The sequence below is a fragment of the Electrophorus electricus genome, chromosome 6 (assembly GCF_041902795.1).
Source record: "Electrophorus electricus isolate QZ-2024a chromosome 6, ASM4190279v1, whole genome shotgun sequence".
Lineage (NCBI taxonomy): Eukaryota > Metazoa > Chordata > Actinopteri > Gymnotiformes > Gymnotidae > Electrophorus > Electrophorus electricus.
Genome location: NC_137502.1, coordinates 9,302,065 through 9,315,223, shown reverse-complemented (window position 1 = coordinate 9,315,223; position 13,159 = coordinate 9,302,065). Strand labels below are relative to the sequence as shown.

The 13,159-nt window shown below is 39.2% G+C and overlaps 3 protein-coding genes across 3 annotated transcripts; all 3 read right to left on the bottom strand.

The window, feature by feature from the left end:
- Positions 1-1,080: 1,080 nt before the first annotated feature.
- On the bottom strand, positions 1,081-2,458 carry LOC145658540 (ciliary microtubule associated protein 1B-like). Its single transcript, XM_081715756.1, has 6 exons — positions 2,338-2,458; positions 2,013-2,216; positions 1,747-1,848; positions 1,513-1,634; positions 1,265-1,405; positions 1,081-1,173 (listed from the first exon to the last, which is right to left on the bottom strand). Exons 1-6 carry the CDS (start codon positions 2,447-2,449, stop codon positions 1,081-1,083), a joined length of 774 nt encoding a protein of 257 aa, XP_081571882.1. The 5' UTR covers positions 2,450-2,458.
- A 3,863-nt stretch (positions 2,459-6,321) lies between these two features.
- Positions 6,322-7,698, bottom strand: cimap1b (ciliary microtubule associated protein 1B). Its single transcript, XM_035525749.2, has 6 exons — positions 7,578-7,698; positions 7,253-7,456; positions 6,988-7,089; positions 6,754-6,875; positions 6,506-6,646; positions 6,322-6,414 (listed from the first exon to the last, which is right to left on the bottom strand). The coding sequence occupies exons 1-6, from the start codon at positions 7,687-7,689 to the stop codon at positions 6,322-6,324; spliced, it is 774 nt and encodes a 257-aa protein (XP_035381642.2). The 5' UTR covers positions 7,690-7,698.
- A 3,883-nt stretch (positions 7,699-11,581) lies between these two features.
- LOC145658465 (ciliary microtubule associated protein 1A-like) lies at positions 11,582-12,949 on the bottom strand. The gene is made up of 6 exons (XM_081715352.1): positions 12,838-12,949; positions 12,513-12,716; positions 12,248-12,349; positions 12,014-12,135; positions 11,766-11,906; positions 11,582-11,674 (listed from the first exon to the last, which is right to left on the bottom strand). The coding sequence occupies exons 1-6, from the start codon at positions 12,947-12,949 to the stop codon at positions 11,582-11,584; spliced, it is 774 nt and encodes a 257-aa protein (XP_081571478.1).
- Between the last annotated feature and the right edge of the window lie 210 nt (positions 12,950-13,159).

The window sequence follows — 13,159 nt, the reverse complement described above, 5'->3', positions numbered from 1 at the left end:
CTGTGGACTCAGGGTGTAATACTTGCCTGCACATTTTCAAACATGCTTTCACTAAAAAAGTATTCCCTTACTTTTACAGCCACTGTAAACTTCATCCTCTTAGGATAATACCAGGAAAGTCCTTAGTGACAGTTCACATGCACAGTTAGTGGTAATATTATGTATCATAATTAATGAGTTCTTTTATTACAGTATATTGAAAAAATAAAATGTATTATTAGGTATTTCAAGACTGTTGAAATCATAACTATCTAGGACCTAGCAGAAAAATCGATTGTTCAGAACAAAAGACATAGAATATATACAGAAAACTTATAAATTAAAAACATAAATTGGATATAATAGACAATGTGAACCTAGACTGTGTGTAACAAATAATCAAAGAAATCATAACAGCTTTTTGGCACATTATGGTCTACTGTGACATATTAGGATCTACTATTTTCAGTGTTTATATTAAAGGAAGCATATAGAAGTTTGAGTAACAAAAATCTCATGTCTACAATTATCGAAAATAAACTATTAAAATAATCAGGACTGTGTATCACATGTGTGATTATTTACTTTACATAACAAACCTTTGAAGTGGTATGGCTCCCAGAATTTTTCCCCCATAATGTCCACCATTTGGTATATTACATTCAGCTCATAATGTAGAGAAAGGTGACAGTTATAACAGATAACAGCTCTTGTTTGGTGTCCAAACTGGTGCAGTTGTTTAGCTAGCATAAGTTTATCTTGCCCTGATATTGGAAATGTCCTATTCTGACAAAGTAGTCTAACACTGGACAATAAAATTCCACTAGAACCTGAGAATAATCAGTTAGTGAACGCAAATCTATTCCTTGCAACAGCATGTATTTCTTCAGCTAAGTTTTGGTTTGTACTGACCAGGATTTTAAGTCTCACTCTCATGGAGTGCTCTGGTCTAGGGCAAGCAAACAGTGTTACATACTGGCTTGGTCTGCACTACTTCACTTGTTATCTTAGGATTCTTAAAAATTGCTGCACTTCGGAATTATACAATGAAAGTCTCTACTGCACAACAGAAAAAATTCTTTATGAGACAAGACAGCTACGCTAATCAGAGATGTCCACAATCAGCTGGGTGATGAACTCAGAGTGCGGAACACCAAAGGAGAAGCGAGGGGCTTGCGGTCTTGTCATGGTCACCTAAAAACACAAGTTCATCAGTCTTTAAAGGGTCAGTTAAACTAACATGATATGATATGTGTCTTTGAGTCTGCCTGCCTGTCTGTCTGACCTGCTCTGGACAGTGAGCACCAGGCCCTGGTTTCTTGGTCTTGTCACCAGGCATGCTGGTGCGGCTAGTCAAACTGTACTGGGGAGGTTTGCTTCTGTAAACACTTGGATCTACAACTCTGTAGCTCCCCGGACCTGGAGTCTAAGAGAAACATAGGAACTTATTATTAATATAAACAGAGCTCTTCACAAGTAATAGAATTTGTGGTTATTGGTCTATTATAGCATCTTCCACAGCTTTGTTCTCACCTTTTGCAGGTCTTCATAGAAGCTGCCTTTTTTGGTACGGCCGGTAAGGGAAAAGTTTGGGGCAGATCTTTTATTCACTGTGTTTGGCCCGACCAATGAGGGCAGCATGTAAGCGGCAGGCCCTAAAAGCCAGAGACTTAATGAGCATACAATAGAACAGACTGAGTGTACGATAGAAGTGAAGAAGAGCTCCACAGCACCAGCAGTAATATTGTTCTGAGAGATAGTGTTTACCTGGCGTTTGGTCATTATAGAACACTTTGGTCCGAGATGACAGCGAGTATGCAGGAGCAGAATAATAGGTCGTTTTGCCTGCTTTCTCAGGGCAATACCTCCCTGCAAAACATAAAAATCGAATGTACTATTAGATCTATATTTCAAGAGTTTTCTTTAGACCACTATATTCTATCTATGTTTATGTACGATCCTGACAAGGCAAGGGGCTCTATGCAAAATCTATTATTCTTTTTTTTTAACTGAAAGGACAAAACCAATATAACCTGGCGCAGGGGTCTGGAAGGGCTGAGAGTCTTTGAGCCGACTGTACAGGGAATACGCTGGGGTGCCATCATGCCCAATTCTGGTAATATTGGAGGGGACAAGGTATCCAGGTCCAGGAGAACAGCTGGGGCTGAAATGTCGATGGCGAGAGCCAAAACTGTATGCAGGAGCTTTCCATTTGCGTGGGTCATGATCATTTACACCTACATAATTAAAACCAAATAACATCACATAGAACTTTTTAACATGGATAAAATAGAGAAGACAAGATTCGAAAGCTGTTTATACTTTTACTGCTGTATAGTTAAGCATCGGATGATTTACCTGTAGCTCCAGGGAGAGCATACTTGGGCCCTGGACTGCTGTATAGTGCAGCAATAGGTCCTCTTGGCTTATGGGGCCTCCAGGAACCAACCCAAACATCACTGGCTGACATAGCTGCCTTGGCTACAGGACCCGATTATAGTTAGCAATTTAAAACCCAGTTCCGGTTTATTAAAACTTTAACTTGTCAGCAGAAGAACATGAACTCACCCTAGAATCAGTTAGTTCAGAGGCGTCACTGCACAGTGGACAGTTGTGAAAGTCGATTTTATTCTGATCAGACAGTGCAAACGTTTCACTGGACAGTTCTAATGTCGATTTTATTCTGATAAAACAACAGAATAATGGATTTACACTATTAAGTAATAATGGTTCAACAGTGAACACCGGCGTTGTCGGAGCCACGTAATTCCTGGGCGCGGTGAACTGTCTAATTCCAGAAAAAAACAGTCCAACTAACAGAACCAACTACCTCTCTCCAGGGATTTTTCTGACTTTCCACGAAATATGTTCGCGGTTTCGTCTTAAAACAACTGGTCAGTCATTAAAATGTCAAATACTATAACTCATCGACTACGCTATAAACTATAAATCTGTCTCGCAAGATGCTGTAAACCTGTCTCGCAAATTGTGAGCCTACAGATTCAAAATTCAACAATGTCGTGAAGTCTGAACATGACGCATCTGCGCTCATGTTCAGCAAGTCCAGTAAAATAAACGAGAATAAAAACAATGAAATGGCTAACGCTAAATCAGTTTTCAAAACATGGCAAACTGATCGCACCGTTAGTAATCGTGGATTTTGTAGCGCAGTAGTCCGTGCAGTGGCTCAAGCAAAATGCTATGGATTCTTAACTTGTTCTCTTCTCTATAACTATGACGACATGTCACCATGGCACTACGGAATGACATTCCATACTAGTACAGATATGTCAATACATAACTCTGGCTACCTAAATCGGAAAGTAAATATACCTTAGTAATATCTCTGTTTTAACGAATTGATTATTTCAGCCAATGAGCTTCATCTCTGTACTGGCCTATCGCACCAGAACAAGTTGTAGTTCATGCAGAAATCATTATTATTCAGACCAAAAATAAGACAACTCCGCCCTTTTAAATTGTTTTCTTTATTTCTTTTTTATTTAAAGGTTTGTTGTTTTTTTTATTTGTTTTTTAGAATCTATTGACAATTCTTCTGGGTTGCGGGGATGCTTGGATGAAGTGGTGTGACTCGTCGCTGCTGTCTTACTGTGGCTCCAAGCAGCTTCAGCTGTGCAGAGCTGTCACATAGGGGAAAGGCAACACCAAAAAATTATTGTATTTTTAATAAATAGACATTTTTCAGTTTCTCCTTTTCACATCTGCCACATATGTATCCGACATCATAGCAGAAACAAAGAGTTATCAATCTATGGATGCAAGATCAGATAAACATACAGTCACCTAAGCCACACAGCCCAGCAAACAAGACATTGTGCTACACTTGAAACACACACACACAGAGGAGGAGGAGGATAAGGAGGAAAAAGGAGAGAGAGAGAGAGAGAGAGAGAGAGAGAGAGAGAGAGAGAGAGAGAATAAAAGCTAAAACTAATTCAACAAACTATCTTAAATATAGTGGAGAGCTTTAAATATTGCTAGAGTATTGAGAGTAGATTTCCATTGTTAAAACATGAACCGTAAATTACATGGAAGAGGGATAACAGTGGAAGGAATGCAGACACGTTGCAGCCAATATCCAAACTATAGTGAATTATAGTGTTAAAAAAGAAAGACAAAAGTATATAAAGTACTAAATACAAAACACTTTACCAAACACCTGAAAATGCAACAAACTTTCAGTTGCTACCAGCAACTAGTGTTGCTGTTATGAAATGAAATTTGTTTGTGTCAGCATACCATAAAAACTGAAACAGCAACATATTGTGATATGCAACAAAAATACTTGGAGAAAATGAACTGAATGTTACTACACTTGAAGAAAATGAACTGACTGCTACTAGAATCCAGTAATACATTAGTTGACTGCAGGTTTTTTAAAACATGAATAGGGTTATTTTGACTGAATAGTGAAGCTGAATCAGAATGAATCATTTCAGAAAAATGAAAACTAAAAAGGCAATGCACAAAAGTTGTAATTAATTTGTATGTGTGTGTGTGTGTGTGTGTGTGTGTACATGGCCCTGTGTGAAAAAGTGTTTGCCCCCTAAACCTAATAACTGAGGAGACAGCAGGAGAAGACTTGCATGTTCTGTTGGTAAAGACAATTTTTTTAATCTAGGCCACCTAAATAGAAAATATTTGCACTTTAGATTCTACTTTACATAAATTTGCTGTTTCACTGAACTACAAGACTTCAATAGAAAGGTGAATGCAGGTTATTTTCTTCTCTCTTGTTCTCATTGCACTTCCTCCTTCCCTGACCGCTAAATATTCTTCTAGAGTCCAGACCGAATTATACGAACCAGAGCAGCTCTCTGCTATACTGATCGATGTGGTAAAGCACCTTGGCAACCTGAGCTTTCAAGTGTCAGAGAAGATGCATGGTATTATGCACTAAATTGAGTACTGCACATAATGCCCCAGTGACCTACAAATGTGAAAAAATATATACTTTTGCCTTCATTTTAACTCCCTCTTTCATTGTCAGCACCTGTGGTTCTAGACTTCAACACTGTCCAAGCAAACCACATAGTGTTTGATAATCTGATGAGTGTGGTCTGGAGTGGTGAGCTTCAGTTTCTTCCTGCTAACTATGAGAGGATTAAAGGCAATGCTTCTATCCTGGGCTCTGAGGGCTTTAACTCAGAGACTCACTGGTGGGACGTTGAGGTTAGAGACGACACAGCTTGGGCCGTGGGCGCGAGTTCAGCTGGACTGCGATAAGTGCAGGGTCACCTCTGTGGACTCAGGGTGTAATACTTGCCTGCACATTTTCAAACATGCTTTAACTGAAAAAGCATTCCCTTACTTTTACAACCACTGTAAACTTCATCCTCTTAGCATAATACCAGGAAAGTCCTTAGTGACAGTTCACATGCACAGTTAGTGGTAATATTATGTATCATAATTAATGAGTTCTTTTATTACAGTATATTGAAAAAATAAAATGTATTATTAGGTATTTCAAGACTGTTGAAATCATAACTATCTAGGACCTAGCAGAAAAATCGATTGTTCAGAACAAAAGACATAGAATATATACAGAAAACTTATAAATTAAAAACATAAATTGGATATAATAGACAATGTGAACCTAGACTGTGTGTAACAAATAATCAAAGAAATCATAACAGCTTTTTGGCACATTATGGTCTACTGTGACATATTAGGATCTACTATTTTCAGTGTTTATATTAAAGGAAGCATATAGAAGTTTGAGTAACAAAAATCTCATGTCTACAATTATCGAAAATAAACTATTAAAAATAATCAGGACTGTGTATCACATGTGTGATTATTTACTTTACATAACAAACCTTTGAAGTGGTATGGCTCCCAGAATTTTTCCCCCATAATGTCCACCATTTGGTATATTACATTCAGCTCATAATGTAGAGAAAGGTGACAGTTATAACAGATAACAGCTCTTGTTTGGTGTCCAAACTGGTGCAGTTGTTTAGCTAGCATAAGTTTATCTTGCCCTGATATTGGAAATGTCCTATTCTGACAAAGTAGTCTAACACTGGACAATAAAATTCCACTAGAACCTGAGAATAATCAGTTAGTGAACGCAAATCTATTCCTTGCAACAGCATGTATTTCTTCAGCTAAGTTTTGGTTTGTACTGACCAGGATTTTAAGTCTCACTCTCATGGAGTGCTCTGGTCTAGGGCAAGCAAACAGTGTTACATACTGGCTTGGTCTGCACTACTTCACTTGTTATCTTAGGATTCTTAAAAATTGCTGCACTTCGGAATTATACAATGAAAGTCTCTACTGCACAACAGAAAAAATTCTTTATGAGACAAGACAGCTACGCTAATCAGAGATGTCCACAATCAGCTGGGTGATGAACTCAGAGTGCGGAACACCAAAGGAGAAGCGAGGGGCTTGCGGTCTTGTCATGGTCACCTAAAAACACAAGTTCATCAGTCTTTAAAGGGTCAGTTAAACTAACATGATATGATATGTGTCTTTGAGTCTGCCTGCCTGTCTGTCTGACCTGCTCTGGACAGTGAGCACCAGGCCCTGGTTTCTTGGTCTTGTCACCAGGCATGCTGGTGCAGCTAGTCAAACTGTACTGGGGAGGTTTGCTTCTGTAAACACTTGGATCTACAACTCTGTAGCTCCCCGGACCTGGAGTCTAAGAGAAACATAGGAACTTATTATTAATATAAACAGAGCTCTTCACAAGTAATAGAATTTGTGGTTATTGGTCTATTATAGCATCTTCCACAGCTTTGTTCTCACCTTTTGCAGGTCTTCATAGAAGCTGCCTTTTTTGGTACGGCCGGTAAGGGAAAAGTTTGGGGCAGATCTTTTATTCACTGTGTTTGGCCCGACCAATGAGGGCAGCATGTAAGCGGCAGGCCCTAAAAGCCAGAGACTTAATGAGCATACAATAGAACAGACTGAGTGTACGATAGAAGTGAAGAAGAGCTCCACAGCACCAGCAGTAATATTGTTCTGAGAGATAGTGTTTACCTGGCGTTTGGTCATTATAGAACACTTTGGTCCGAGATGACAGCGAGTACGCAGGAGCAGAATAATAGGCCGTTTTGCCTGCTTTCTCAGGGCAATACCTCCCTGCAAAACATAAAAATCGAATGTACTATTAGATCTATATTTCAAGAGTTTTCTTTAGACCACTATATTCTATCTATGTTTATGTACGATCCTGACAAGGCAAGGGGCTCTATGCAAAATCTATTATTCTTTTTTTTAACTGAAAGGACAAAACCAATATAACCTGGCGCAGGGGTCTGGAAGGGCTGAGAGTCTTTGAGCCGACTGTACAGGGAATACGCTGGGGTGCCATCATGCCCAATTCTGGTAATATTGGAGGGGACAAGGTATCCAGGTCCAGGAGAACAGCTGGGGCTGAAATGTCGATGGCGAGAGCCAAAACTGTATGCAGGAGCTTTCCATTTGCGTGGGTCATGATCATTTACACCTACATAATTAAAACCAAATAACATCACATAGAACTTTTTAACATGGATAAAATAGAGAAGACAAGATTCGAAAGCTGTTTATACTTTTACTGCTGTATAGTTAAGCATCGGATGATTTACCTGTAGCTCCAGGGAGAGCATACTTGGGCCCTGGACTGCTGTATAGTGCAGCAATAGGTCCTCTTGGCTTATGGGGCCTCCAGGAACCAACCCAAACATCACTGGCTGACATAGCTGCCTTGGCTACAGGACCCGATTATAGTTAACAATTTAAAACCCAGTTCCGGTTGATTAAAACTTTAACTTGTCAGCAGAAGAACATGAACTCACCCTAGAATCAGTTAGTTCAGAGGCGTCACTGCACAGTGGACAGTTGTGAAAGTCGATTCTATTCTGATCAGACAGTGCAAACGTTTCACTGGACAGTTCTAATGTCGATTTTATTCTGATAAAACAACAGAATAATGGATTTACACTATTAAGTAATAATGGTTCAACAGTGAACACCGGCGTTGTCGGAGCAATGTAATTCCTGGGCGCGGTGAACTGTCTAATTCCAGAAAAAAACAGTCCAACTAACAGAACCAACTACCTCTCTACAGGGATTTTTCTGACTTTCCACGAAATATGTTCGCGGTTTCGTCTTAAAACAACTGGTCAGTCATTAAAATGTCAAATACTATAACTCATCGACTACGCTATAAACTATAAATCTGTCTCGCAAGATGCTGTAAACCTGTCTCGCAAATTGTGAGCCTACAGATTCAAAATTCAACAATGTCGTGAAGTCTGAACATGACGCATCTGCGCTCATGTTCAGCAAGTCCAGTAAAATAAACGAGAATAAAAACAATGAAATGGCTAACGCTAAATCAGTTTTCAAAACATGGCAAACTGATCGCACCGTTAGTAATCGTGGATTTTGTAGCGCAGTAGTCCGTGCAGTGGCTCAAGCAAAATGCTATGGATTCTTAACTTGTTCTCTTCTCTATAACTATGACGACATGTCACCATGGCACTACGGAATGACATTCCATACTAGTACAGATATGTCAATACATAACTCTGGCTACCTAAATCGGAAAGTAAATGTACCTTAGTAATATCTCTGTTTTAACGAATTGATTATTTCAGCCAATGAGCTTCATCTCTGTACTGGCCTATCGCACCATAACAAGTTGAAGTTCATCCAGAAATCATTATTATTCAGACCAAAAATAAGACAACTCCGCCCTTTTAAATTGTTTTCTTTATTTCTTTTTTATTTAAAGGTTTGTTGTTTTTTTTGTTTTGTTTTTTAGAATCTATTGACAATTCTTCTGGGTTGCGGGGATGCTTGGATGAAGTGGTGTGACTCGTTGCTGCTGTCTTACTGTGGCTCCAAGCAGCTTCAGCTGTGCAGAGCTGTCACATAGGGGAAAGGCAACACCAAAAAATTATTGTATTTTTAATAAATAGACATTTTTCAGTTTCTCCTTTTCACATCTGCCACATATGTATCCCACATCATAGCAGAAACAAAGAGTTATCAATCTATGGATGCAAGATCAGATAAACATACAGTCACCTAAGCCACACAGCCCAGCAAACAAGACATTGTGCTACACTTGAAACACACACACACAGAGGAGGAGGAGGATAAGGAGGAAAAAGGAGAGAGAGAGAGAGAGAGAGAGAGAGAGAGAGAGAGAGAGAGAGAATAAAAGCTAAAACTAATTCAACAAACTATCTTAAATATAGTGGAGAGCTTTAAATATTGCTAGAGTATTGAGAGTAGATTTCCATTGTTAAAACATGAACCGTAAATTACATGGAAGAGGGATAACAGTGGAAGGAATGCAGACACGTTGCAGCCAATATCCATACTATAGTGAATTATAGTGTTAAAAAAGAAAGACAAAAGTATATAAAGTACTAAATACAAAACACTTTACCAAACACCTGAAAATGCAACAAACTTTCAGTTGCTACCAGCAACTAGTGTTGCTGTTATGAAATGAAATTTGTTTGTGTCAGCATACCATAAAAACTGAAACAGCAACATATTGTGATATGCAACAAAAATACTTGGAGAAAATGAACTGAATGTTACTACACTTGAAGAAAATGAACTGACTGCTACTAGAATCCAGTAATACATTAGTTGACTGCAGGTTTTTTAAAACATGAATAGGGTTATTTTGACTGAATAGTGAAGCTGAATCAGAATGAATCATTTCAGAAAAATGAAAACTAAAAAGGCAATGCACAAAAGTTGTAATTAATTTGTGTGTGTGTGTGTGTGTGTGTGTGTGTGTGTGTGTGTGTGTGTGTACATGGCCCTGTGTGAAAAAGTGATTTCCCCCTAAACCTAATAACTGAGGAGACAGCAGGAGAAGACTTGCATGTTCTGTGGGTAAAGACCTTTTTTTTTATCTAGGCCACCTAAATAGAAAATATTTGCACTTTAGATTCTACTTTACTTTACATAAATTTGCTGTTTCACTGAACTACAAGACGTCAATAGAAAGGTGAATGCAGGTTATTTTCTTCTCTCTTGTTCTCATTGCACTTCCTCCTTCCCTGACTGCTAAATATTCTTCTAGAGTCCAGGCCGAATTATACGAAGCAGAGCAGCTCTCTGCTATACTGATCGATGTGGTAAAGCACCTTGGCAACCTGAGCTTTCAAGTGTCAGAGAAGATGCATGGTATTATGCACTAAATTGAGTACTGCACATAATGCCCCAGTGACCTACAAATGTGAAAAAATATATACTTTTGTCTTCATTTTAACTCCCTCTTTCATTGTCAGCACCTGTGGTTCTAGACTTCAACACTGTCCAAGCAAACCACATAGTGTTTGTTAATCTGATGACTGTGGTCTGGAGCGGCGAGCTTCAGTTGCTTCCTGCTAACTATGATAGGATTAAAGGCAATGCTTCTGTCCTGGGCTCTGAGGGATTTAACTCAGGGACTCACTGGTGGGAAGTTGAGGTTAGAGACGACACAGCTTGGGTCGTGGGCGCGAGTTCAGCTGGACTGCGATAAGTGCAGGGTCACCTCTGTGGACTCAGGGTGTAATACTTGCCTGCACATTTTCAAACATGCTTTCACTGAAAAAGTATTCCCTTACTTTTACAGCCACTGTAAACTTCATCCTCTTAGGATAATACCAGGAAAGTCCTTAGTGACAGTTCACATGCACAGTTAGTGGTAATATTATGTATCATAATTAATGAGTTCTTTTATTACAGTATATTGAAAAAATAAAATGTATTATTAGGTATTTCAAGACTGTTGAAATCATAACTATCTAGGACCTAGCAGAAAAATCGATTGTTCAGAACAAAAGACATAGAATATATACAGAAAACTTATAAATTAAAAACATAAATTGGATATAATAGACAATGTGAACCTAGACTGTGTGTAACAAATAATCAAAGAAATCATAACAGCTTTTTGGCACATTATGGTCTACTGTGACATATTAGGATCTACTATTTTCAGTGTTTATATTAAAGGAAGCATATAGAAGTTTGAGTAACAAAAATCTCATGTCTACAATTATCGAAAATAAACTATTAAAAATAATCAGGACTGTGTATCACATGTGTGATTATTTACTTTACATAACAAACCTTTGAAGTGGTATGGCTCCCAGAATTTTTCCCCCATAATGTCCACCATTTGGTATATTACATTCAGCTCATAATGTAGAGAAAGGTGACAGTTATAACAGATAACAGCTCTTGTTTGGTGTCCAAACTGGTGCAGTTGTTTAGCTAGCATAAGTTTATCTTGCCCTGATATTGGAAATGTCCTATTCTGACAAAGTAGTCTAACACTGGACAATAAAATTCCACTAGAACCTGAGAATAATCAGTTAGTGAACGCAAATCTATTCCTTGCAACAGCATGTATTTCTTCAGCTAAGTTTTGGTTTGTACTGACCAGGATTTTAAGTCTCACTCTCATGGAGTGCTCTGGTCTAGGGCAAGCAAACAGTGTTACATACTGGCTTGGTCTGCACTACTTCACTTGTTATCTTAGGATTCTTAAAAATTGCTGCACTTCGGAATTATACAATGAAAGTCTCTACTGCACAACAGAAAAAATTCTTTATGAGACAAGACAGCTACGCTAATCAGAGATGTCCACAATCAGCTGGGTGATGAACTCAGAGTGCGGAACACCAAAGGAGAAGCGAGGGGCTTGCGGTCTTGTCATGGTCACCTAAAAACACAAGTTCATCAGTCTTTAAAGGGTCAGTTAAACTAACATGATATGATATGTGTCTTTGAGTCTGCCTGCCTGTCTGTCTGACCTGCTCTGGACAGTGAGCACCAGGCCCTGGTTTCTTGGTCTTGTCACCAGGCATGCTGGTGCGGCTAGTCAAACTGTACTGGGGAGGTTTGCTTCTGTAAACACTTGGATCTACAACTCTGTAGCTCCCCGGACCTGGAGTCTAAGAGAAACATAGGAACTTATTATTAATATAAACAGAGCTCTTCACAAGTAATAGAATTTGTGGTTATTGGTCTATTATAGCATCTTCCACAGCTTTGTTCTCACCTTTTGCAGGTCTTCATAGAAGCTGCCTTTTTTGGTACGGCCGGTAAGGGAAAAGTTTGGGGCAGATCTTTTATTCACTGTGTTTGGCCCGACCAATGAGGGCAGCATGTAAGCGGCAGGCCCTAAAAGCCAGAGACTTAATGAGCATACAATAGAACAGACTGAGTGTACGATAGAAGTGAAGAAGAGCTCCACAGCACCAGCAGTAATATTGTTCTGAGAGATAGTGTTTACCTGGCGTTTGGTCATTATAGAACACTTTGGTCCGAGATGACAGCGAGTACGCAGGAGCAGAATAATAGGCCGTTTTGCCTGCTTTCTCAGGGCAATACCTCCCTGCAAAACATAAAAATCGAATGTACTATTAGATCTATATTTCAAGAGTTTTCTTTAGACCACTATATTCTATCTATGTTTATGTACGATCCTGACAAGGCAAGGGGCTCTATGCAAAATCTATTATTCTTTTTTTTAACTGAAAGGACAAAACCAATATAACCTGGCGCAGGGGTCTGGAAGGGCTGAGAGTCTTTGAGCCGACTGTACAGGGAATACGCTGGGGTGCCATCATGCCCAATTCTGGTAATATTGGAGGGGACAAGGTATCCAGGTCCAGGAGAACAGCTGGGGCTGAAATGTCGATGGCGAGAGCCAAAACTGTATGCAGGAGCTTTCCATTTGCGTGGGTCATGATCATTTACACCTACATAATTAAAACCAAATAACATCACATAGAACTTTTTAACATGGATAAAATACAGAAGACAAGATTCGAAAGCTGTTTATACTTTTACTGCTGTATAGTTAAGCATCGGATGATTTACCTGTAGCTCCAGGGAGAGCATACTTGGGCCCTGGACTGCTGTATAGTGCAGCAATAGGTCCTCTTGGCTTATGGGGCCTCCAGGAACCAACCCAAACATCACTGGCTGACATAGCTGCCTTGGCTACAGGACCCGATTATAGTTAACAATTTAAAACCCAGTTCCGGTTGATTAAAACTTTAACTTGTCAGCAGAAGAACATGAACTCACCCTAGAATCAGTTAGTTCAGAGGCGTCACTGCACAGTGGACAGTTGTGAAAGTCGATTCTATTCTGATCAGACAGTGCAAACGTTTCACTGGACAGTTCTAATGTCGATTTT